At 41.1% G+C, this 27985-nt stretch overlaps 1 protein-coding gene across 4 annotated transcripts in view; it reads right to left on the bottom strand.

The window, feature by feature from the left end:
• ptprub (protein tyrosine phosphatase receptor type Ub) overlaps positions 1 to 27985 on the bottom strand; it is a 199682-nt gene that overhangs the window by 64292 nt on the left and 107405 nt on the right. For all 4 annotated transcript variants that reach the window (XM_055013822.1, XM_055013823.1, XM_055013824.1 and 1 more), the window contains exons 3-7: positions 26053 to 26324; positions 15258 to 15339; positions 11787 to 11902; positions 5208 to 5382; positions 945 to 1238 (exon numbers count right to left, since the gene is read on the bottom strand). In XM_055013822.1, coding sequence (XP_054869797.1) covers positions 945 to 1238; positions 5208 to 5382; positions 11787 to 11902; positions 15258 to 15339; positions 26053 to 26324 — 939 coding nt within the window. The remainder of the gene's footprint in view (positions 1 to 944; positions 1239 to 5207; positions 5383 to 11786; positions 11903 to 15257; positions 15340 to 26052; positions 26325 to 27985) is intronic.

Here is a 27985-nt window from a genome sequence, read left to right as displayed (position 1 = left end):
TATACATCACATGTAATATTTTAATAGCATGTGATACCAAGGAACCTTTCATTAATAACTGAGCTTCTGTATTAATAAGGGTGACTGTAACTGAATATGCTAAATTGAAACAGGAGTGATTAAATGAAGACGTCCTCCTCTGTTTATGTGAGATTGACTGAGATGAATTAGTTTGTCTCCTTCAGTTACATCTGCTGTTCTTGTCTATTAATATTTAACTATTCTGTCACTTTTATTGCCCACTAAGGTCCATATTTTAAAGCATTATTAATTATTGTTTTCCAGACTCTGTTTCTGTGGCTGTCCTCTAACATAGCTGTTAGCCGTTAGCATAGCCTTAGATCCGATGAGAGGAGCTAATTTCCTAGTTTTTGACAGTGGTTTGTGTTTCTTGTTCATCTTATACGGTCTCTGCTTGAGATAGATTTCTGAGACCACAGAGTAACTACAGACAAAGAGAAGTGGCCACATCACACCTGAAGTAGGGCATTTAATTCATCAATAATAGTCAATAATTTATTGGTACTGTAAGCGCCATTTTATAAGGTTTACATATTTCATGAATGATCAGTTTATTCATTTTTTGATATATTCATGGATTTGTATTTTTGGTTAAAAGGAAATGTTACATTTCATATTTATTGGATTCAATTTCATGGTTGTTTGCAGGAAAATCTGAGTGTATGCAGTTTTGCTGTAGAGGGCGCACTTGTGTTCTATCTGTCATTACCAACGAAGACGACATTGTTGTTTCTTTGACTTGAATGAGAGAATAAATGATGGCCGACGGAGCAACAGGTACCAATAATAGGAAAAATGCCAAATACCAGCCACAATAATCGGCCTGTCCCTAGTAACAAATACTGTGCGGACTGAAACAATAATCTAAGTGTTTTTAATTACCCGATGGAGCCACAAGGATGTTTTCAGACCTCGAAGCTCACCTGCACACTTGGTCCTGCTCACCAGAGGAGGACCGGGAGGGCCGGTTCCTCCCTCTCCAGGCCGAGTCAGCAGCACACTGATGTGGTACTCCGTGTCCGGATCCAGGTGCCACAGCTTGTAGGTGACCATGTTGACTCCATGCACCTCTGACCACGGAGACTGGCTGGCGCGGTACTCAATCTCCTTCCTGATAATGGGGCCATCTCCCAGGATAGAGTTGGTGTTGAGCTGGATGATCAGGTAAGTGGAGCCGGCACGCAGCAGCTGGGGCGGCGCGATGGGGGATGGCGGTACTGTCAGAAGAAAATGAAAAGTGGTGTTTTTTCTGTTCTAGCACATGTTTGTATTGGCGAAGGTGTTTGCTGCCGGGTGGGCAACAATATAGGGAGGTAAAATTGTGGGTATTGACTTTATTATTCAATTGTATGCAAACAGATTTCTTACTATTTTAAAGCTCACTGAGTCTTAAATGAGTCTCTGGAGACTGCAGGATGTGAGCAGGTCAAACTGTGTTCAAATAGCAGATTAGTCATACCTATTAACCAGGCATTCAGAGGCTTGCATAAATTTCACTAAAGTGGAGAGTGGAAAAACAGCTGTGCATGCAATACAGTGAATGTGATGATCTCTGTAACCGAGGGATGAAGTGCCGTATGTCTTTTTCTCTACAGCTGGTCACCATGATGAAAGAGGAGTCTCTGCATCACTGTCAGTAAAGATTGCCAAACCAAGAATTAATCCCAGAGCCCACCGGTCAAATGTCACTTACTGGCAGATCCAAGCCACTGAACAATTACACGGGCAACAGTGTAAGCGGGGAATGGGAATGCAAAAAGAAACGAGGACAAAGCATGAGAAAAGATCACACTTAGAGCTGTGGCTGTGACTAATTCCTCATTCCTGCAGAGGCTCCTCAGTCTTTTATGGCCCTCCTTCTCTGTGGGGTATCAACATTACCAGAACCTCACCTTAACTCTGTGCTGCTTCCCATAGCCTGCAGCAGCTCATCCTTGGCCTGCCAATGACTACATTCATAATAAAAGGGCAAATTTAGGACACAGGCAAGCAGCCAGCGGGAGTAAGTTCAAAACAACTCGCTTGTTTCATTTCAGTTGATTGCAGTTCTGCTAAATACAATTTTTATCTGTTAATTTATTTTGTTTAAATCACTCTTCATTTTTTCTCAGTACATTAATAGTTGTCTTTTTTTGCTTTGGTACAAAAAGCTATTCCCAAACTAAACATTGCTCTCAGTGCTGCTTTCTGTTTAATTTAGAAAAGTTACAGCCAGTTGACTTGAACGCAACTTAGAGCCAGCCATGTCATCTGCTCATGGTGCAGCTTTGCCAGAAATAACATCTTTGTTCCGATTAAAAAAAAATAAATAAATAAAAAGTACGGACAACAACAACCACACAGACACAATGGTGCTTATTTCCTGTGAGTGTGAGCACATTAAATGGGATTTCATGGCCTTCTATCAGCGCATTCACCGGCTCCTGGTTTACTGGCAGCTGCTGGTTAGAAGGTTTCATAACAGTTTAACATGAAGGCTCCATTTTGTACAGTAGCAATCAGTTTGTTACAATACTAAAATGAGCCCATGCTTCCACATTAATGGAAGGGATTTATTTTATGTCACAACAGAACAAGTTTGAGTCTACAGACATGTGAGCAGTTCTATGAGGCCAAACTTAGGCATAGCAGTGCTTTAAAGCAAAAATACCAACATATTAAAGCCAACATGATCCAGCTGACAGTCCTAATGTGGTGACGCTACGTAGGTATAATGCTTCCCATGCTCACCATCTAAGTTTAGCATCCGAACATTTTCTAATTACCACCAAATAAAGCTTAGGCTGGTGGAGATGCCATTATTTTTTCATACATTCAGTCTGGCCAATTTTTGTTCAGATGATGGCATTAGAGGAAAACTTAAACACACATTATGCCTCTTTTCAGCAAAAATAATGAACGCCCCACGTCCCCAAACTGTGTCAGCTCACAATGCTTAGCTTGGTTCTAAATTGGCTGTTTCAGCGTTTGTAGCTTTAAAGGTCCCACATTGTGACCCTTTTCAGCAAATTAATCACACATGTCCTCACAGTGTCTCTTTGAGTTTTTCCCTTTCATTTTCATTCAATTTGAGCTCAGAATACTACAAAAATTGTTAATTTAACACTACTGTATAATCCCTATTTTAGCCCTGTTCTAAACGTGCCGTTTCGCTCTGAAAATCAATGACCTGCTGCTGTTTCTGTCTGCTTCAGAAAGAACATGCTGTCTGTGTCTGTGGTCACAATTTGAGCTGGATGACTATTGGTTAGTTAGATGTGAGGTTGCACCAGGGTTGAGTTCTTACTGGCTTGTTAAGCTAGTTGTAGGGGGGCTTGAAGAACAGCAGAACTAAATGTCTTCATATTTTACCAGCTTGAATTTTACACCTCCATATCTATAACAACCACAAAACACAATAAAAATGGATTTCCACTGTATGGGATCTTTAAATGCAGCTCGCGTGCTGTTTTCCACGCCCCCTTCAGGAAGAAGACTCCCTCTGCGTCTGTGATGACAGCACAGTGTGAAATAGTTGACCGCACAGCAGCTGACACAGACGAAAAAGTGTGTGAGACCAGTACTTTCTATAATTTCTTTTTTTTTCTGAGAGATGATTCTACACTAAAATATCTCTGTATTCCCGGCATTGTTTTAAACTCATGATGATGTTGTCATTATAAAATCAGATTAGTGGTAGAGCAGCAGCTTGGCTCTGAAGTGATACTGAGTGCTAGTTAGTGCATATATAATGTTAAAGGGCTGACTTTTATTCAGTATTTCATACTTGATCCGTTTGTCTGGCAACACAAACAAAAAAATATCCAAATGAGAAGAGCATTACTGGGAGTTTGGCTGTACTAAAATACATAAGATGTGAGCACAGAGTACAGGAGAGAAGCAAACAGATGTAAATTTTAGGTGAAGCGCAACAGGTGACATGCAAACATAATACCACTTCCAGTCCTTGTTTATTGGAGTGAAATCATCTAAGACATGTTAAATTTTGAAGAAACATCTGTAGAAAGTAAGTAAACCTAGTAGACTGCGAGGAAGCTGCTCTGATTCTGAATTGCTCACAAAGCAAGCAGCGGGCAGCAAGAGAACAAGATCTTGCACATTTTTGGCCTGATGACTACTGGTTCCTCAGTGTAGATGCTGAGTAAATTCTGACTGGCTAGTAAAGCTGGAAAGCTAGTTATGAGAGAATAGAAGAATGGCAGTAGTAAGCCGCTTCCTGTTGTCGCAACTTTCATTTTAAACCTCCAACTTTTTCAGACATAGAAAACACAAAAGTTATCCATACTGAGGTGAACGTGAGTTTCTATATCAAATCCAAAATAATCACAAAGGTGAACCTCATGGAGGTGCTGGAGGAAAAGTTAGGGGTTTAAAATCAGCAGGCCTCCTCATCGGGGGGATAAAATTTCATGACATCCATCAGTTGGTGAGATATTTTAAGTCTGTGGTGGACCAAACCAACAAATCGATCGTCCACCCAAACATCCACAGAGCCCTGCTGCTAACATAGCTTAAAAAACTCCTTTTGCACTTGTTCTAACTCTGTTTTGCCCTTGCATCAGTCTCATGCTGCCTACAGTAGAGGACAAAGGGATTGAGAATCTTTCACATCCTTATTTCCCTTTCTCATCTTCACTTTGCTGAGGGCTGGAGTTTGTTATGCCATCAAACCATTCCACAGGCATGTCATTACTGTGCTGTCGGAGTGGTGTCAGGCTGTGGGGTTGGAGTGAGTAATGGGAGTGAGGTCACTATCTGCGGTACATGATATGACAGGAGCTGCAGGAGTCCGAGTCAAGTGAACAGCTTTTTGACATAGAGCTGAAGAACTCAATATGGCAGTCTGTTTGACAGCTCAGAAAACAACACATGGCAGAGAGACTGTATGCACCAGTCATGTGAGTCAAGTATCACACCATCCCTGATTACAGAATTTTTGCAGAAATACATTAGAAAGAGGTGTCTGTGATTTTCTCTATCATGCACAAAGTGACACCCTCGGTGTATCGGTTTCTTTTTTAATTCACCCTTGAATCCCACGCTGTAATCAACTGTGACCAAGAAAAGCAGAAAATCATACGCTATCATAAAAACAGCAGGAAAACTGATTGTTGGGATGACAGAGGCAGGAGGGGGAGTGAGAGCAAAAGGAAAACAATAAGAGATAAAGAAAAGAGAGCGTTTACCTTTGACGACAAGTTCGGCAAAGTTTGAGACCCCGGAGCCCCTGGGGGACTGTGTGACGCAGCGATAAAGGTCTTGATCGGCTCGCTGCACGCTGTCGAGCTGGAATGACACCACGAAGCGTCGATGACTCAGGTGCTTGACCGATGCCATTGTTAAAATGTCCCCATTGTGTCTCTGGAAAGCAGGAAAGGACTGGGTCAGAGAAACCAGGACGGTTCATCGTGTACTCCTCTTTTACACTTAAGTATTTGTCATTTCCTCCAGTGCTAGAGCTGCACACAAACACAGACTCACACATGTGATGATGTCTTATGCAGTAGACACACAATTTTTCTTAAAGGGGTTCTATATTCATGGATTGAGTGATTATCAGCAGAGCTAATCGGATGCAATGTTTAGCATTTTTCTGGTGATTTTTTTTAACTAATTCCCAGTTAAATAAATTAATCTTAAATGCACTACTTTGGCTATGATGCATCTGTAACCGCCAATCTGTGATCTAGAGCAATGACTTACCCATTACACTATGACTGGTTAATAAGATAAACTTCCTTAAAAGGAAATTATTTGTAACAGCAGCATGCTAACAAAGACAACCAAACAACAGAAAAGAAGGAGTGAGGGGAGGTGGGATTGAGTTGATGGAGGTCACCAGAGCTGGTGGGGGAGTGAAGAGGGGCAAGCTGGAGAGGATGGAGGTAAAAGTTTGGGTTGGAGGAGAAGCTTGACCTATCAATAATTATTGATAATTATCACAAATACACTATTCATTCCATTCACCACACACTGACTGTTGCTATAGGGCAGTCATTTCTGCCCTGCATGTTACCATCTGTTCCTCTGCATAATGACAGCAAGAACCTTTGAACTGTCACCTACACACTGAAAATGGCAGGCCTGCGTGACTCGTTAGGTGAATTAGCCATTTAAATGATAGTGCTTGACTCCTTTTATGCAAATGTTCCACCAAAACGACACTCCTTTGCAGGGGCACTCTTACTGCATCCTCGGCTTAGCATGGCCAAAGACAACTGTAATTAGTTTAAAGAAATATCAACAATTTAAGATTAACAATATCAATAAGTTTAACATATCAACACTCTGGGCTAACTGTTGAAATGCTCTCTTTTAATCAAAAATATGTAAAACATCAATTAAAAGAGGCATTTCAGCCAAGTTTAATGTTGCAGTTATTCTCAGTTTTGACATCTAGAATGCATATAGGTTCCAAATATCAGTTATCAATCTCCTTAATTACTAATAATAGGTGTCGTCTAGGGCTGGGCGATATGGCCTAAAAAAAAATCTCTGATTTTTTTCACAAAAAATCCCAATTCACGATTTATCCCCTTTTTTTTTTTTTACCCCCTACCTAATCTCTGCACGTGGAGTCCAGTCTACTCTATGCAAATGTGCTGCGGCCCTCTCCAGGTAAACACACGGGATTGCAGCTGGAAATGCGCCGCATGTGGCATGCTGGTCCGGTTGCGGTGCATTTCCTGCTGCGATCCGGTGTGTTTACCTGGAGATGGCTGCAGCTCATTTGCATAAAGTAGACTGACTTCTACTTTATGCAAATTGGATGCCGCGTGCGGAGATTCCACGCATCGTGAAACTGTCCTCAAACTTCTAAACTAGGCGTCAGTGACCTAAAACGAGGACAGATTCAGCTGCTGCACAGATTATTTCTCACCTCAAATGCTTTCAGAAATACTTTTCGCTGACATGTTTTTGAAATAAAAGGGAAAGTTTGCGGCCGAGCCATTGTGTTTATCCGACTTGTCTGCCGGACTGTCCACATGAAAGCTTGGTCAGGTGACCACGTAGCAGCCTGCTGTTGCTCAGTGCTGTCATGTGACCATGTTGTGGTCCGCTAGTGACCGCCGTCCGTGCGATTTTCAGATGCGGTGCTTTGCCGTGCGGGAAAATAGCATCTAGTGGACACGCGCCTTTAGATTTGCGCCGCTCGCCGCCATGTTGTTTGTGTATCAAACGCAGGGGGAGGGAGGCGCGCGCTCTGAACTACGGGAGCCCAGCGGCAGGCGCTGGTGGCGGATGTTGATGAGAAAATCGATTTTCATTAAAACAAACCGACAATAAGTACAAAGTCGAATTACTCGATAAAATCGATTTATCGCCCAGCCCTAGTGTCGTCCATGAAAAAAAACATATTCGTCAACCCTATATTTCATTTCCAAAATGTTGGCTTTCCATAAAATTGGGAGATTTGCAGCAGTCAGATATGAATTAGAGGCTGAGACAACCCGACTGTTACTCCCTACTATGAGTCAAGTTGTCAAAACACAAGATCTCTCATGTCCCATAATCTGACTTGATAAAGTCTCTTCATTACGCCCTCCCTGCCTGCATGCCAAATGCCCACATCATTCAAACTCTACAGCTTGTAATGCCGGCCTGAAGGACAGCAGCAGACAACTGCTTTCACATGCTGAGCAGAAACTCCCCTCGACCACAAACTGACCTTCGGTGATAAAAATTTGTGGAGTGTCTCTTTCAGTTATGGAGGAGCTTTAAACCACAAGTCTTGAAAAACAGATTCTGTCAAAATATTGTTTTTTAAGGGACTGACTGATTCTGAACCTTGCCAGATTTGATATTCGGCATTTTTTGATTCAAGTTTCCGTTAATATATTTATGTTTTTTGAACCAATTATAATAATAATTAAAAGAACAAAATAATTGACATACGAGACATCGCTCTGTGGTCTCAAGCAAAGTCCCGCCTACAGCACAATCTGATTGGTTATATGTCATGAATAACAGCCAATCAACACTGAAAAACACTCTATAAATATATGGAAAACATATCTCAACAAAGGCATTTTGACTAAGCTTTGTGTTGGTGTTTGTATTTTTCAAAATTCTGACACCAATATTTTCATTTTTAACACACATGTATATAGTTCCAAGTATTGATTATTGATCTATTTGAATGATAATAATCTGTATCAATACATGCACTAAAAAATCATATCAATTGACCATTATTGGTTTGTTATAAGACATTGTAAGAGTGCAGATAAACCTGTTTTTAGGCAAAATTACACAAAAAAAAGGTTCAGATTGGTTCTTTGTGATTAATGTTTTAGCACATGATTGTATGATCAGAATATTTGTCTAATGTTTTCTTTTCTAGTCTATCCACCCTTGAACAGACTTACAGCCCCGTGAACTGCCGGGACACTACGCTAATAAATTAACAATACACACTTAAATTATTGCTATCTGGGTCAGTTTAAATTAGAGCTGTGTGATTAAAAAGGAGGACTGTCCAACTGTGTACAATTTAATTAGAATTGCAGGCCCATATAACTGATTTAATCATGCAATATGACAATCAGACATGCTTTAATAAAAACAAATGAAATCTTGTTAAAATAATAGTGATTATGGGGGTAATACATGTCATGCGCGTCCTCCCCTAATGGAGCCCATCCACAAGCTCAGTTGTCCTCGGCGTGCAATGTTATTGAACCAAAACATTTAACTGCTTAGCATTACGAATTGAGAGACAGATGGGCTCTAATGCATCAAGGTTTAATCAGTTTATAAGCTAATAGATGAATAGCAGCGTGAAGAGTTCGTGCTTTGGTATAAATCTAAAAAGACAGCGGAAATAGCTGCTCGTTTTAGCATGAAGCAGAGGATGTCAAGGCAGAAACAGAATGTAAACAAAAGTGAGTTGGGGCAGAAAGTGAGGAAACAGAAAAGTAGTGACAAGGAAAAAATAGGGAGAAAAACTGGAAGAGAGATGGAGATTTGATGAATGTTGCATGATGCACCTTGCTGTTGCACTGTGAGAGGCATTTCTCACATTGTTCCACACCATTAAAACCACTAGCATCTGTCAAGTCCACACTGTATCAACAAAACACATTGGATCTGACATTTTTTTCTCATGTTTTCAGGCCATTCGCTTTGTGTGAAACGGTGGACATGAATTGTGATACTCCTACTTTTGATCTGCCAGTTCTAATGGAATCCAAAACATATCGGCATGCTGAGATTAACAAGGAGACCTCTGGGTTACGCTGGGCCATCTGGACTTCTGTTGTTCTTCTAATTTGGGGCCTTCAAAAAACCACAGACCACACAAACCTCGGATCAAGCCTTCGCAAACAAACACGTAAACACACAACCACTGATTGGGGTTAAGCAAGCAGCAAATCTAGTGACCACAGGGGAAAAAAAAAATCTTAATCATACAGTTTCAGCATCTTTTGTTCCTTCCTTTTTGCTACCTTGCTTGTGCAGTATAAAAGAAATCAGGAGAAATCAGGATAACTGAAACAAGCACGCGATCACTTCATGTTACATAAACAATCTGGCTGTAGCTAATTGGCGAGGAAGTGACAAAACGATCTGTAATTCTGGCAGGCGCGTGCAGCCAAGACGGTGCTGCAGCTGCTACGGCAGACACAATCAACACGAAAAGGCACATAAACAGAAAACAACAGTGAATTTCGAGTTCATGTGAAGAAAACAGTGCAGACAAAGCAGACAGGAAGATGGTGAAGAGGACAGCTGAAGGTAGAGGGGAGGAAGGGGAGAAAAGCATTCCACTGGCCTCGAGATTTCATTACGGCAGCCATGTGTGTGGTTATGCCAGCTAATTACCCAAAGCATTTGTCTTCATCCTTGTGTTGTGCTAAAATGGGAGTTTTGATAAAGCATTCAGAGAGGTGTGAATGAGGATGCTTCAATTACCTAAATCACACGTCTCCCAGTTTCAAACAATGCAGTGGAACTGCCTAGGTCAACCATGATTAACACTTGCTGTAGTGGGTGGTAAGATGTTGGCAAAAGCACTGAATGTGTGGCCCCACGGTAATTGCAGCAGGAGATGAAAAAAAAAAGAAAAAAAGAAGAAGCCCTACAGCACAATGGCATCTGGTTCTTTAATCGGGCCACATGAAGAGATGGATTTTAAAACTCCCATCAGAGGTAACGACTCGCCTAAGCCTTCACAGAGCAAGTCATTCTAGATGAAAAGACAAGATATCTAAAACGCAGCGCATGATTTGAATACGTTCAGCAAAGAAAGCAAAGAACATCATCATCCTATCAGCAATGCAACTTTTCAAAGTGAAGAGGCTTCAAGGCCTTCATAGCCCTCACAGCGCTCAACCTCTGTGCACCGGCTTTATTTAAGCACAAACGTGTCTGGGACATAGAATGATTCACAAACAGAGACAACCTTGCTGCATTGGTTATTTAAGGTAACAGCCTCCACTTAAAATGCAATCATGTAATTAGTAAACTGCAATTAATTAGGATTTGGAATGAAATCCTAAACCTAATGATTTACCTCAAGTATGGATGAATCACTAATTGGGCATGCCAAGGCTATACTTTGACCACTTACTGAAGTGACTGGAAAAGCTTCTCATTGGAAATGACTACAGCATTAGTAGTTGTTTGGGTCTTTTTCAGTCTGGCTGGTTTTCTCCTTTGTAGGAGGAGTGTGGAGCCTTTTACATGTCTGTGCCCAGAGGCCTTTTGTCTCATGCGAGGTGCAATCAAAAAGTTTTATGACTGTGTTTATAAAGAGCAAAATTGAGTTGAATTTGGCCACATTCCCCTTCAACAGTAATCTCCTTGTGTAGCGATGCACTGCTCCCAGTGCTCCTGCCACGCTTGGAACGCTCCCTGGAAGTCCAAGCACCATCTGTGACGCATGCTGTATCTACTCCACCGTGTCAAAATGATGACACTTAAAACTGAATTTCATTTTGGAGAACAGGATGAAGTTGCAGGGAGCCAAAATTTGCAATTAGGGCGAGTGGCGAGTAACGGTTGTGTTGTGACCAAAAAATAACAAATGTCTAATCAATCCAAATGCGGTGTGAGTGGGAGCATAGAGCGATTTAAACATGCCACAGTTCAGTTCATTTGCATCAAATTTTCTCTCTCAGGATGTCACAGTACAGCTCTTTGGTGACCGCCAGACCCCATGTGATGAATTCACGATGTACAACCATGTGAATGTCAAAGGCAAAGACTAGGATTCTCTTGAAACGCTCCTGACATGATGCAACTTCTCCAATGTTAGTGACAACAGCCTTTTCCACTGCAAAAATTGTTGTGTCTTCTTTGGCTTGTAGCCACAGATTCACCTCTCATCACCAGAGACAATATTTGACATCTGACATGCTCATCCAGGCTGTTGACTGACGCAGAATGTGATGTCTGCTCAAGTTTGAAATCCATGGTGAAATCACAAATGCGCACTTGGCACTGATTGCAAAAACTCATGCAGCACATGTCCAGGGAGTCATGCTTTATGACAGATGCCACGCACACCTGCTGCATGCCACGACTGTGTGACACTCCATGCAACAGGACCAGTCCTGGATCTTTTCAATCACACCTCGTAATCTGTCCGTGACCAGGTGTACCTCTACATTGTAGGAGATTCAGTCAGTCGATGTGAAAAGTACAAAAGTCTTTTTTTTCATACTATTGACTGCATTGAAGGTAGAACCCAAAAAGTCAAGCACATCTATGTGAGACACTTGAATTCCTTCAGCTATAAGCTTCACCATTAAACCACTGACCTCCAACAGGAACTTCTCTGCCTCTGATGCCCTTCCAGCAGCAACACACTGGAAAGTGGCATTTTGCCCAGCATTGACCTCCTCATCTCCCAGCCTGGAGAAGTGTGGCGCCTTATCTAAAGAGACAGACAGAAAGAGAAACATTGTGAGATCAAAAGACCCCATTACCTTGCAAGCATTCACAACGACATTCAGCTGCAGAATAACACACTTTATTTTTTTTTTTTTTTTTTTTTTTTAAAACAAGGTTTTCTTTTTCAACTACATGAACAAGCATTCAAGCTATTCTGTTTAAGACAACAGCTGGCTCTGTCAAGTGTTGGCTTATTATTAAATGGATATTGCCAACAGTCACCAAAAGCATAAATTAGCAACTGATTTTTTACAGCACACAGTTTGACATGCTACCTTCAAAGTTAATGAATAATGGTTTATTATAAGGTTGCATTGGTGTATAATTATTATAATTCTTATTTTTTTCTTCAAATTTTCCATCAATTTTAATTTGTTCATAGTACTTCACAAAATCTGCAGCTGCAAGGGGGGAAAAATGGAAATACAAATAGTAATGAAGAACAGGGACAGGAAAAAATAGTTAGTTTTAATAGATTTTGCTTGCCTTGGTGTATTTTTATTGACAGCGAAAGATAGTTTGTTTCATATTTGGTTCCATTCCCAGATTCTATGCAACATGTGCTACATTTTCAGCATGACATTAAAATAAAATGCGGTGTTGGAATAAACAAAGGGGCTGAAATTTCTAGCCCTGTTAAGATGAAAACCTTGCAAATGCAAATGTGCCTAAAGGATCACAGAGTGTCCAGTGCCAAAATAACTTGCTAACAAACAACATCAGATCAGAGGCAATCTATAGACGAGCAGAATGTGGGAGTGAAACTGTGGAAGAAAAGCCACAGAGTAAGCATCAACCCTCCACATTTTGAGTAATAATGTCCCAGTATGCCGTACGGAGCTGCCAATGAGTCAGTGTGTAGGAGTAACCCTCTCACCCAATGCCGTGATTAACAATAGGGCAGCAAGAACCAAACCCCTGCAGAGCCAAATCACTGGGTAAATGCCGGCAGCGCTGCCTGCCATCTCTGAGAAACGAGGAAGGACAAGTCGACGTGTCGCTCCGAATGATTGACAGGAAGAGATGGCAGAGCAACTGTGAAGCTGAAGCATCAGGGAGACGCAAATGTTTGGGTCTCACTCATCTCTTGCTTGGTTTTACATGACGCTGCTCGGTGAGGGAGATGGCAATTTCTTGATCTTGTTTGTGTACAGTAAGTAAAAGAGAGTGATTCCAATTGTAACCAACATGTGGCCATGTTCCCTTTGAGTGACTCTCCTTCCTAAGGTTAATTCATAATTCATGCCCGTGAGCCAAATATACAGTAAACAAACACCAAAATGAGTGTGAATGGAAAAGAACAGGCCCTACAGTTGGCAAGTGCTGCGGTGTTATACAGCTAAATGTGTCAGATCTTATCCTCAGGTCTCTTCGGTGCGATAAATATTTCATTGGACTGCAACACTGGTTTCAGAGTCAAAGTCTAAGACTCAGGAGAATACAAGAGAAATGTCAACCATGCCTTAACCAGAATTCACAAAAAGGAAATTGTTGAGTTTTTTTTTTTTTTTTAACTGCACAACGCTTAAGTTTGACTTTTCACCATTTCTTTTTCTTTCCCAGCTCTCGTCACTGCCAAGTAATGGAGGCTGGCCATGTGCCACATCATAAGGCAGGTCTTGATGAGAGTCTTAATTATTTAATGGCCACAGTGGGAGCATTCAGAAGATGCCATCTGCTGCGTCTTGGAGTAACAGGGTGGCTGACTGGGTGGTATACAGTCGGGGTACAAACCTTACTCACAGCCAGTGTTCGTTTAATTAATTCACTGGTGGCCTCCTCAGTTACATGACATCTATGAGAAGTTTGTCTCAACTACAATCACAACTCTCTTGTGAAAACAATGGGAGGATGTCAAAATATAACAAGGGAGATAAGAGAGATCCCCACGAGAGAAAAAAAATATCCCTCAAGCTTGTGTCAGTTGCATAAGTCACTTTAAAGCAGCGAGGACTATGGGTGTTAAATTTGCTATGAGCTGACAAAAGCCTTTGTGTTCAACAGTGGGCTACACAGGGAGTGTGGAAGTGACAGTGAGAGACTTGGTCCAGGTATTAAGCTCAAGGGTCTTAGTGAATATGTTTTACACAAGGTCCTCGGGGGCTGACAACACACTGAACTCTTACCCTCGCTTTTTTCCACCACTGACACACACCAAAAAAAAGCCCTCCGCTGCAGGGAGCCATTCGTTATGAAAAGCCCTGCCTGAAGAGAAGGCATTTTCATAAAGCTTCAAAAGTGTAGTGTTTGATTGGAAAAACCCTTCTGTACAAAGTGGCTGCACGGCACTTCCAGTAAAGCCGGAGAGCATGAAAATGTAAAAGCCTTCAGTGGGTGAATTAAAGATTATACTGATTAACTAGGGCTAGCTTTTCAGTGATATGAAAAAAATACAGGAATTTACACCAGATGATTTGAATAACTCGATTTGGAAAGAATGAATCATTGTGGTGATTTTGTGGGAGGGTGTATCTGCATAGAAAATAAGGAATAACTCAAAAAAGCTGATTTGGAGGCTTTCCCACAGGGTGCACTAATGGCAAAGGCATCCAAAATAGTTTTTCTCTTTGGATAGCATTTCAATCTTTCCTTGCACTTGTCACATGAAGATTTGTGGTGCTGATTTAAATGGTCAAACAAATTAGTAGTGTTTTCTTAATTCACCTGTTTTAGCTCAACATCATCCTTTCTGTAACTGGACTATTTCCATACGACTGACATTGTGTTTCCTTCTAGCAACCAAATCTTCCTTCAAAGTATTTTTCTCCCGTTTCTCGCCAATTTTTGCTGTACACATGTAGACCTTGCACGTCCATTTACTTGTCAAAAAAGTAAAAACAAAAACATTCAGTTTATCCAAGAACACTTAAATCAAACTAAATTATGCTCTATCAGACAGACTTCTCTTGCAGATTAGTCGTGAAAAATAAGAGTCGTGCTGGTTTTCTTTGTAAAAAAAGTTGCAGCGTGTGTTCGATTTCATTTTCCTTACACTTCACAGTGCCAGCACTGACATGATACATTGTGCAGCCCTGTGATTAACAAATAAATCTGGCTGTCAAACCTACTGGAGGCAAAACGACAGGTGTGTTTTCAGGTGTGAGGGAGCGTTGGCATTTGGGTGCCGCAGTGTTTTAATAGTGCCGCTGTTGTCACTGGGACGCCTCAAGCCAAACTGCAGTGCTAATATAAAAGGTCAATCAGCCATTACTCTTCTCCTCGTCCTATTTATGCTTCATGCTGCTTTAAAATACATTTCACCACCCAAAAAATTATTCAATCCCTCTTCCCTGTAGCACCTTCTGGAACTGCAATCCATTGTCAGAAGTGGCACTTACAGCAGGGATAGTTGAGCACCATGATGTCATCTATGGCGATGTATCCTCGCCGCTCCCTGGAAACTGTCGCCTCAATCAGCACCTGCAAAAGTGAACACGAATAATGATGGCCAGTTTCATTATCAGAGCAGCTAAAGCATATACTTGTGACTAACCTAATGCCCTCGAAGCTTAAGTATAAGAGCAATTTCAAAAGAACATTGAGGGCAACGCGAACTCCATTGCTCTTGTTCCCTTTGCTGACAGACGCATTAATTACAAACAAACCCATCACCACATCTGCTCACCCCCGAACAAAAAAAGAAAACAAGACAATGAGAGAAATAACAGGAAGACAGAAACATAAAAATAGAGAGATAAATTTCAGTCCTCGGGGCCGTGAGATATCACTGCTTTATCAGGGAGCACACAATGTGGTGCCTGAGTCATGAGCCCCATTCTACATTCAGGGCGCAGGCTGCTGTGAAGCCATAACAGCAGATAATACAGCTTGCACAGGGCCACGAGACTCCAGGGAGGACAAACTTCCATAGCGTCCCATGGAACAATAAGCTGGATGAGCGGTGGGCTCTCATGAAACCTAATCAATATCAAATCACCATCCTCAGTAATAGTGAGAGAGTTATGAGACGCTGGGGTGATGTTTGTTTTCGCAGCACCAAGGACAGTCTTCCATCCACATGTTTGATCAAAGGCCAGCTTTGAGTTATTGTTTCTCATAATCCGCTGGCCAAATGATTACAACATGCTTCCTATCACTGGGTCTCGCCTGCACACACTCAAACTACATTATATCCTGAAAGCTACTTTAAATGTGTGTGTCTGATGTCTGTCTTTATACGTAGCTGAAACACATTGTGCAAGATTGGAGCTTAATTCCTCTCAAGGTCAGATAGTAGCATTAAAACTGGTTCTGTGTTGTGTAACTATTACACTAGGGAGTTTATTCATATATGGGCACCAATATGATAGAGTACACGAGCTTCAGTACCAATAAGAAAACTAGACTTGTTTGTTGTGAAACATTAAAAGTTCCTTCTTCATGGTGGAGACAGTAGTTTGATCAAAAACATCCCTAAAGATATCCATAATTTGTGATCTCATGCAGATATCAAGGCAATTTTTTAAATTATTTTTTCAAATTCCATCTGCTGAGCATAGATTTGGGCAAATGAGAAAACTAAAAAGTGGACTTCGAATGGAGATCAAGATACTTTTTGGGACATTGTGAATGGATTTTTTAAATATTTTATGTGCTAAGAGAAGTCTTGACTCCTTGGGAATCTCAGTCTCTGCTTTATGCAGATGAGGTAGTTCTGTTGGTTTCCTTGGACCTTCAGCATGCTCTAAAGTGCATTGATTCCTCTGGTTTTTGGGTTGAGTTGCTGCCCTAAGGGAAGACGTTTAAGTATCTCAGTATCTTGGTCAAGAAAAATGTTAAAATGGAGCATGAGATGGACAGATGGATTTTGTGCAGCATCAACAGTAATGCCAGCATTGTCCTGGTGAGAGGGAGTTGAGAGTCTGTTTACGTTCAAGCCCTTATCTACGGTCGTGAGTTCTGGGTAATGTCTGAAAAAAATGAGGTTGGAGATACAAGCAACCAAAATTAGTTCCCTCCACAGGGGGGCTTGGATTGGCCTTAGAGACACAGTGAGGAACTTGGACATCAGGAGGAGGCTTGTAAAGGAGAAAAGAACCAGCTGAGGTGGTTCAACATCTGATTTGTATGCCTCCAAAGGTTTTCTGAGCACACATAACTGGGAGGAGACTCCGAGGTAGACGCAGAACCTGTCTAGGGATTATCACCTTAGAATTAACCATCAGGAACTGGAATTGTTGCTAGGGAGAGGAATGTCTGGAATGCTAAGGCTGCTGCTACCCACTATCCAACCCCATTAAGTAGAAGATGGATGGATGGACGGACGGACGGACGGACGGACGGACGGACGGATGGAAGCCTTGATATGTGGTTCAAAGCACTAGGCATAACCTAGTAAACATCCCTTGCAAATTTTGATACCATTATAGTCTAATGTACCATGTTTCTGAGCTATTACCAAAACAATACTTCACAGAAACCTCACTCTAAGGGAGATTCATTCTTTTCTTCAAAACTCCTCTTCAAAACTTTCTGACACAAAACAGTGGAACCCCAGATTATCTTCGCCACCACAATTCTGTTGTGTTTGAACACCTAATTTAAGAGTCAGAACATCTTCACGACCTCTGGCCCAAATTTCAGCCTTCCGCAGTCAGCAGGACAGAACAAGCCCACCTCCATGTACTTAGAAAGGAAGACATCAACTGGTGCGACAATAAACCCAGCCATGCATGACCTCTAAAGGCACCTTTACAGACAGATCGTGATGGAATGTGATGAGATTGGGGTCAGCTTAAGAAACTCCAGACAGAATGAGAAGGCAAAAAGCCAGGGATGTGGAGAGGGAAGGCTTGAAGCTAACAGAAGGAGAGGGTGGAGTGGAGAGGAGAGGTGAGAGGGAGAGCAGGAGGAAAGGTCTCGGCTACTGGGTCTCCCGGAGTTGGAGAGTGACCCTGCTCTGTCTATAGCCGGCTGCTCTACTCGAGGAGGAACACTGAGGCTAATCTCCTTCTGCCAGAGTCAATTTTCCTGTTTGTTCCCAGACGCTGCTGGAACCTGAGCAGGAAGACGCGCCACCGCTTTCAAAAAGTGATATTAACATGTCCTGTTTTCATCATTTCCACTTTCCGCCCACTTTTAGGTCATCTATCTTCTTAAAAGCCTGTGCAGGATCCGCTTCTCTTATTTCACTATTTCCATCTTCCAATTTTTCATCGTCTTTTTTTATTTCTATGGCTGTCCATCATTTCCACTTGCTTCCTCCCCTTCCTCCTAAAGAGCTTCAAATTAGCCGCAATGATTAAAAGCACAATATCCTCCAGTATGTTGAAGTGAATTAGCTGTGTAAGCACACACGGCCATGCCATTAGACTAACATCAAAATTAGCCAAAAACACTGATTAGCCCTAATGGTGTACAAGGAAGAGAAAAAAATGTCTTGAAAGTCTAATTGTAGGTGTTTTTACTCTCTGCTCAGCTAAAGCGCGGAGGAGATTGATTGCTGGTTAATCCACAGTCTTCTTAGCCATTAGGAAAGGAGGTTATTAAGAGGGAGACATTCTGAGCATTTGTTTCAATAAACAGCCTTCCCTGATTTTTATTGAAAGACACTTTCCCAATGAAGCTTCCCATATGCCTGTACTTTATTCTAATGAGTTGTTGCTTTACTTTCACAAGACAAAAACTCAGGGACAGAAAAAATAAAAGTGTGACGCGCAGTGATTTACGGCTGGTATAAAATGCACATTACGAGAACATATTACATTACCCTGTAATATTGGCTTTTAGAGGCAGTTGTAATGTATACAAATCACGAGGAGATTTATTCGGCCCTGGAAACCGGCTTTTACATTTCTGCAGTCAGGAGACGCCATTAGACACACACACAGGGCTTTCACTCGCCATTACATGCAGTCAAAGATTAGATAAATAACTCCTTAAAAATTCACAGACAAAAGGTCGTGTGCTCAAGTAAATCCGTTCAGGTGGAAAATGCCAAGGGATAACAGTCAGTGTCTGAGAATATAGTGTCAGGGATCTCAGTTCGCTCTCCGCAGAATTTCACAAAACCCTTTTTCATAGCCATAGGCTCAGCTTGGAGGACTCTCAGCAGGCAACGGCGGGGAAAATGGGAGATTTTATCTGACAAAGCTGGGATTCTCATTTAGCGAGTCTTTGATGTCCCTCCCGCACGCTAACTTGTTCCCCCTTTAAAGAAATTAGTCTGATAAGTAAACAAGATGACATCATGGGAAAACTTGTGAAGTGGGTCAGTCTGGTTTATGAGGTTAACAGGCTAAATGTGTGCAAATGAGCAAATCTAGTCTGTACATTGGAAATATGTCTTTTTTTTGCACTGATTTTAAGGAAGATTCAACATTTTGAGGAAAGGCAATTTCCATTTTAGTGTCCCTAAAGTCCTTAATAAATGTAAAATAGCATTCTATTGTTCAGTTGAAACTGATGCGAGACCAGATGGCCTTTTTTTTTGTATTTGTTTTTGTCTTTTTTGTGATCTTTCTGTTCTCTGAGACATTGTGTCCTTGCTGGATTATGACAAGAGAATATTTCATCTGTATGTTTGTGGCCACATGATGTGTAGGTTTGGAATTTTTACACACAAATACACTGGTGTTCAGATAAAGTGCATTTTGATTTTCTAACCATTTTTCTTCCTGGTTTTAGTAGTTGCCATCACTCCCTTCCTGGCCTCTCTCCATTGACTCCATTTATTTTAGAAATGGTTTGAAGACTTTACTGATCATTTTTAAACCACGTCTGAGTCTGATCCCAAATTGGCCTCAAGTCTTGTCTCCCAAAAATTACATTTCCATATGGCTAAAATGCATTCTCAATTATGTTTTTGAGGTAAATTTTGCTCCTGGATTACGCTCAAATACTTTCTAAACAATATTTTTTACCATTTATTTTCTAGTTTTGCCATTTGTCCTTTTCAGCCAATCGGTCGCATATTATATGGGGTGGATGTCATGACCTCGGTAACATGGAAAATGGAGGAAAAGCTTCAAATGTGTTGTAAAAGGGTCGTATTTTAACCTAAACTGTGCTGTTTTTCTGAACCTAACCACATGGCTTTAGTGCCTAAATGTAGACAAGCTTTAAACAAGTAATTACTATCATGTGACTAACTCAGACTGGTGAAGCTTCACACTAGCTTTCACGTCACTAATGCATGTTTTTTTTTTCACCCCTTTCATGAAAACCATGACAGAAGCAATGATTAGGAGCTCGCTCTCTGGATGCACATTTGACATGACACGTAAAGATTGTCTTGTGAAAGAAAGAATCGCAATGACACCTGCAGCAGGTAGGACGACTTGCAGGAGGGAATTAGTAATATACACAAAATCAACATGTGGAAAATACAAGTCAGAAGAAAAGAAACTCTGAAGGAAGATTCTGACATTTGGAAGGAAAAGTGAGAAGAAAGTGATGAGACGGTATGGAAGGCAGGGAGGAGGGACATGTTTCCGGCTCTAGTTTGCAGTCTTGGAGGGCTGGATAACATCTTTAATATTTGATAACAAGGTTCTCCAGGTACTGCAAACACTTCTACCAATAAGAAGCAGAGAGAAATATGGCAACGTACACCAGACACACACACGATATCTTCAATCGAGACGTCTCAAGGTGATCTTATTCCTTCACATTTCCGGCCCAAAAATCCATTGAACTCCCAATTTCACCGCCGCGATAGGAGGAGGCGATGTGTGTGTAATTCTTGTCGCCCCTGACATTAATATAAAGGGGAGCGTGATCAGAGAATATACCTGAAGTTATGATTTATAACAAAATAAACCTCAGCATGGATATGTTGGGAGGAAAACACCAAGTCTTGCATTTACTCTGTAAGGAATCAAGAAAATAATGTCTCAAATCATCAGACGGGTGAACAAGTACGGCTGATTTGGGTTTTCAGCACATTAATCCCCTTAGTTTTGGTGATTATCAGAGATTTTATATTTATAATTACATTCCACAATGACATTTTCAAGGCGTAAACAACGATTGTGTGTGTGTGTGTGTGTGTGTGTGCCACAAACCAGGTATTTCATTACACCCAAAATCATGACATGGGTGACCTTGGCTGTAATCTCACATCTGTATCTGCAGTGCAAAAGGCTACACTGACATTTTGTATCCCGCCGCTGTAGGCAAGGAACCTGGTGCTCTAATATGTCCTGAAATCTAATAAGGTGGAAAAAACCTGTGGATTTGAGAACTGTCTCCGAAAATGTATTCTCCTGGGATTTATTTTACTCTGAGACAATGATAAGAGGCGCCCATTCGCCACCTCTGCTTCAAAAGAGTGCTTTTTGCTACTTTAATGACAGGTTAAATCTCCCTGCCTATCACTTAAAAACCAAAGTGATTGTATTAGACTTGCTATGGAGCTGATATAACCGAAACCATTCAGTATTTAAAGTCACAGGGGCTGCAGCTAACGTGCTTTAGAGCTAAAAGTGTCGGGTGAATACTAAGAGAGCTGGTGCTGAGGCAAACCAAGCTTTGATTTCCACTCTTTTCCTTTTTTGCTTCCATTGCACAGTTGCTGGTTAACAGCAGAGGATGGCCAACACTGAGACACTATTGAAGAAAACATCCGGCCTCATACCTCCCTTCTGTTTTGTCTGTGCAACAGAGAGCAGTGGCGTGTTGCAAGACAAGACCCACTGTCATTCCACTGTGATGAGGTTTTTTGACTGCCGGGGGATTAGCAATGTAAGCCGTGGTATATGTGACTTTGTGGGGGCCGTTTGCTTCGCTTCCTTTGTGCTCGGAAGCAGCTCGATGTCAGCCGAGTTAAAGTGAAATGTAACATGAGAGCAGGAGGCAAAGGGAGAAAACGCATCGCTTTAAGTCCTTACATGTTGCAACAGGATACATTTTCGCTAATGGTGCCAGTACACGGCGAACAAATCCCCAATATTAGCAAATTTAATCCAATCAATTTGAACACTGTGTTTTCCCCCCAACATGAGATAAAAGCTAGGCCATTAGCAGTTTAAGCTGTTCTATTAAAAGGCTGTACTGTCAATACTAATTTAAGCGTTAGGCCCATCTTCTTCTCCTGTACTGTTTGTCCTGTCTTCAGAGCCATCTTCTCCTCCTCCTCCTCCTTATAAGCCCATTATAAACCTCCTTCTCGGAGCCGCTCATTGGCAGCCGCGGCACAGTTCTGACTCACCCTTGAGCCATCGCTGTTTATCGGGATGCTTACAAGACCGCGAGACGGGAAAGTACAAAACTCCACAGAGAGAGAGAGGAGGGGAGGGGAGGACGGCGGAAGTGCACAAGGCAAATTCAATAACACTTGACAAGAAAAAGGGAGGCAGGATAAAACATGTTATTACTGTATTTATGACTTATCTGTCCTGATGTTGCGACTGGGTGAAATAATGGTTCATGAGTCGGTTTTATAACAGAGAGGCTGCGGCTCTCAGTGAATCCGGCAGCTAGAGAAGCGCTCTTTAGCGAGACACTTGACCGTATTCAGGCCCTCGGATTGTTAAACATTTGGCATAACAGCAACCGGTATCTAATATATTTAATGAGGCCATTGCGAAAGTAACGATTCACAGTGAAAATGCCATCAAAAGAGAAGAATCCAACAGTGAGGACCTCATTATTTGTTGTAAAACTGAACTGATGAGCAACTTCACTGGCAGGAATCCTTCCCAGTCTGTTTATGAGCAGCAATGCTCATGAAAAGGTGTGACTGGCACCGGCACTGATTAGTAGAACTCGAAGTTCTCTTGTATACTGATTTGTAACTTAATGGGTTTCCCACATAGCAGTTTTCTTATAAAGGTATTTGTGAAAAGAGCATGATCATGTTACTTTGGTTTATTTTAAATGTGCATTGAGACTGTAAAGACTAATTTGAACCAGGTCGCAGAAGAAGTATCTAGTTTGCATTTAAAGGGAATTTCAACATTTTTCGAGATATAAGTGACGAATTAAAGGAGAAACTCTTGATCCAGTGGTTTTGTTATGCTATGGGGAGTATTTTAAAGGCATGGTTTGGGTCCATTTGTCCCCTCAGAGGAAAGAGTCACTGCAATTTAATACGTAGTTGTTTTGAGTGATCATCTTTACCCAGTCGTGAAACATTTCTGTGCTGATCGGTGTAGTCACTTCCATGTTGACACGTTGCCTCTCTTGTGATTTTCCTGCTCCTTCCTCTCTTCTCTCAGGTGCTCCGGTTCCCAGTGATTTGTGAGTGATTTTGGCAACAGCCTATTTAAAGGAGGCTGGAAGAGAGCCCTCCTGCTGAAGCCTCAGCCCGCTACCTGGTCTCTCTTGTTTTTCTCGCTTCCTTTTGAGAATGAGTTTCTGGTACTTCAGTTTTCATGTTATTTTTTTATGTTTTAGTTTTAGTTTTGTTCAGTTAGTTGGTGCACTTTCTGTTCTCTGGGTGCGGAGCTCCCTCCATCATATTTGTTCTTTTTGGCCAGGATTTCAGACTCCCATAGTTTTTGGCATTATGTGAGAGTAAAATCCTTCCGTTTGATTTGTTTGATCTTGGGTGTGGTGTCCTCTATACATGTTGCAGATCACTGGGTCGAACAAAGTGTGGCCGTAACACACATTGTGCAAAAGGCCACTGAATGGTTTGATGTGTGTGTGAACATTGTAAATCATAGGCTTTGGCCTGTAGAGTCACCAGACGCAACCCACCTGAACACCTTTGGGAGACATGCTAGATGGTGCTCTCCACCACCATCATCAAAACACCAAACGAGGGAATATCTTTTGTAAAAATGGTGTTACATTCTTCCAACAGAAATCAGAGACTTGGAGAATCAATACCAAAGCACACTAAAGCTGTTTTGGCAGCATGTGGTGGCCCAACACATTAGTAAGAGACTTGTGTTGGATTTTTACTATGACTGTATACAAAAGATGGACATAGCCACAGTGACATCGTCTATCATTTTGAAACCTGGAGTTTGGAAACTGTTCGTCAACATCTTGATCTTTTGAAACCAGACGAAACAAACAAAGTGTAGATCTCGATATGGTAGCAACCTGTCAACCACAAGGTAAACCTACCCTAAAATATATCCTAAGTACTACTTTACAGCAAATGGGACCATAATTTACAAAATGAACATCATTTTGTATGAAAGATGGCTCGAAACTAGCAAGTAAGACCATAAAATCATTGGAAAAACGTCTACTGAGGTCACAAATCGAGGTATAAGTAGGGCAGTTTTCTCATATACTTCTATAGCTTTTTTAACCAGAGGCGTCGCCCTCTGCTGACTGTTAGAAAGAATGCAGGTTTAATGCTCTTCCACGATGAGTTCACCTTTCAGACCCGGGTGCAACGTGCATCTCTTATTTACGATCTACAGTTTTTCTTCTGTCCATTATCATTTTCTTGTTTAGGCCTAGAATGAATTATCTATTCCGCTCTCATTTCTGCAAGCTACATATGACTGCCAGCAGTCAGTTAACTTAGCATTAATGACTGAAACTCCTTCCAAAGCACATGTATCTTGTTTGCTTATTCCATACAAAGACTACATTTTGGTAAGCTCACAACTGTTAAACCATGAATTTACAATGAGCGCACAGACAATATAGAAAAACTGGCATATTTCTCTGTGGTGCAACAGTAAGGCATTCAAACCTAGAAATATATTGTACATTTATAAAGTCTCTGTGCAATATAAATATTTTTCTACATATACAAGAAAGCATGCAGTGTCAATATTTTCTACATACATTCAGTGGAATCTGCGTAAAATATGAATTTCTACAAATGGAAGAATTCATACAGTACCAACAGCACTAATGTATATTTCTTGTTTATTTTTAAAAATTTCTTTTAACTGATGGCCCTACATTTTTGCACTGTCCCCTTTGCTGCTGTAACACTGCAAAGTTCCCCGCTGTGAGATTAATAAAGGCTTATCTTATCGTATTTTATCTTAAAAGTCAAGGAGCCAGGCCAACATACGTCATAGCACATATCCCCCCATTAAAAAACTTTCTTTACACTTCTAAACACACATAAAACAAACTAGATATATATGAAAAATACTGCTATGAGCTTTGGAGATTCTTTAACTTGGAGAGAGCCACTATATTCATGCAAAATTAAAATGTGTCCTGGTGCTAGCTACTTATTTAGGATGCAGATCTGAAAACAGTATGAATCCTCTCATCTCACCCTCAGCTGGAAAGTGAAAAAGGATATTTCCGAAAATGTCTTACAAAATGTCGAGCTTACCTTTAAAAACAACTCCCACGAGGCTCCCACAGTGTACCAGTGACTGTGACAAGGTGTTAGAATATTATAATGCAGAGGAGTAGTAGATGCCTAGATTAAAATATTTCTTTCTATTAGGAGTAAAGCATGTGTGAGAGTGTGAGTACTGTTCATATACTATATGTTTGCTTTTGTTAACCTACGATTGTTTACCTTATTCTAGGATCATATGATGTTGGTAGAGAAGTGCCATGCTGCATCTAGCCCCAAGACTATTATTTACATACTGAAGGTCATATCTTGCGGCACTGAATGGAATTTAATTAAGTTGAGGGGGATTGACAGTTCTTGATAAAATGCACACTACTCAACTTAATTGCTTTTTGACAGCTCCGCAGAGTTTGCAGAAAGAAGAAATTGGATTAATAGATGGATAACCCTCATGCTCACCTGACTGTGCCATCTACAGACCATGGCACATCAGGCTCACACAGAACACGCCAGTCAGTGTCTGTCTATTGTAAATGCATAATGATGTGCCATGGAAATAGTTAGCTCTGTGCAAGTCTCAGCGGGTGAAATCTCCACCAGGCATTTCCCAAGTGAGATCTGGTTAGGCGCCTCGAGCGCTAACATTGGCTACATCCACAAGGGAATCAGTGCTAATTAAATTGCAAATGTAAGTAATTAACACCAGATTCACCCCAAGGCTAAAATGAGTGGTGATCAACAGAGCCGCACTGTGTAGCATTTTTCAGCTATGCAAGAAGTCGGTCAATGGGTCTGCATATCGTCACCATGGAAAGAAATCCTCTGAAGCTGAGGAATTTAACTGTCAACAGAGGAGCATTGAGCATATGGTTTCATTCACACATCACACAATTAGAAGTCACAAGACCACAAGTATAATGAGGAGTTAAAAAGACAGAAAGACGGTAAGGAATTGGTACCTGGTATTCATTGGGCCAGAAGGTGCTGACAGCCAGATCAACCTGGTGCCACTGTTTGCCGTGAGACCCAGATGTGTTCCATACCGGGCTACCGAGCGGACCGCCGTTGACTCGAACGTACGCCCGCAGAGCCCCGGGGCTGTGGCCGTCACGACTGTACAGGAAGTAGCTGAACTGGACGCAGTGGGTGTCGTTTTCGCTCAGCGTCTGCAGGAGCATCTGAGCGCGGTGACCCACAGCATGCTGGGAAGAGTTCACCAACATGTAGGACCCTGGAAAGACAAATGCACCATATTTTTTAAGCTGTAAAGAAGTAGTCGATTTCAAATCAAAACTGCAATTTGAAGCAAATCACAAAGTCTGAGGCGTAGGAGATAAAGTGTGGCTATTAAATAATGGTCATGAGTATTTCCATTTTATTTAACTGGAACAGATTGGAAATGTCAAAGTTTTGCTTGTATTGCCCATTGATCTGCGTATAAGACGTGGTTCAGGAAGGCATGCTGCAACAGAGTCTCATCAATTTTTAGCTGCACATTTTGCAGCATATCTGATCCAAAGGTGTCAGAGTCAAAGGTTTTACAAAATTCATTTCCATCCCTGTGTAGCGATCATACTTTTGATGAGATCTTATGCGTTAATGCTCATTCACATTTTAAATCTATTACAAAGTGGATATTCGACTGAACGTTGACTCGTACTGTGAATCAAATCTCAACATCTGTCAGAAAACTCACATTTAGATATTCTCCCAGATCCTTTAACCAAAGTTATTTGTAATATTCAAACTTTATGCATTATAGTTTCTCACTTCAGCTGTCAATTACCATCCTCCGATGCTGAGAAAGCCTTCCTGTTCCTCTTCTGAATGCCAAATATTAAAAGTTTTAAAATTCAGGGTCATTTTGTGTCTAAGCCAGGCTATGTATATTTCAACTGGTCTGTAACGGCTGGTTAGAGCCTGAAAACACTGTTATACTTTATTTGTTTTAAATCTCTGTACACCACTCGTCTAAGATGTGTCAAAAACAAACATAATTTACAAATTGCGGCAGTGAAGCATACTCCCAAAAAAAAAAAAAAAAAGAAAGTTAACAAGTCACTAAAATGCCTGCGGTGTTGCATGATTCTGAGCTGGAAAATGAAGGCAGCCAAACAGACACTGCCGTGCCTTTGGTTCCTGAGGCAATAATCACTTTCTGGACAGTGTTTTTCATGCATGTGTTTTAGGAATTTGATTGCTATGTTGTTTTCTTTAAAAATAAGATACATTAAAGTAAACAGAGTTATTAAACATGCAATAAGTTGCAAAATAGGTACTATAAAGGGAAATGTAAATTATTTGTTAAAAAATACAATAATCTATGATGAATTCTCTGAAAAACTTCAAAAAATGGAATAATACATGATGCAAAAATCTCCAGTTGTATCATTTTAAGTAGCCAGAATGAACATAAAAGAGTGTAGATTAGTGTTTATACTGTGAATATGTCTGCAGCATAGATTTGTTCGGCTGATCTGTATAACCAGTAGAGGTTTGTAAATGAGCCACTAAGGGATTTTTGTTAAGCAGACTGATACGAACCAAGGCAAACATGTCACAAAGGAACAAATCTGTTTTTAAACCACTTTTAGCGGGGTGAATCAGTAAGGAGAAAAATGAAAGCACTATCCAACAACTTAATGCTAGGCGTGTAGGCGGTTGATAAAAGGAAGAGAAATGTTGAATACAGGGACACGATCGGTTCTGGCTAAGGCACAAGTTCTTGTGAATACTGCAGACAGACAAGGAGAAGGACAGGAAGAAAGAAACAGCAGACTAAGCTGGGAAAAAAGAGAACCCATGGCAGGTTTCCCTCTGCAAGGTGATGCCAAGGTAGAAAACGAGATTCACAAAACTCCCCCCAAAGCCTCCTCTAATCAGGATAACATA

Source organism: Amphiprion ocellaris, chromosome 9, assembly GCF_022539595.1.
Source record: "Amphiprion ocellaris isolate individual 3 ecotype Okinawa chromosome 9, ASM2253959v1, whole genome shotgun sequence".
Lineage (NCBI taxonomy): Eukaryota > Metazoa > Chordata > Actinopteri > Pomacentridae > Amphiprion > Amphiprion ocellaris.
Note: the sequence above shows the minus strand (reverse complement) of the source record. Positions and strands in the feature narration are given on the sequence as shown.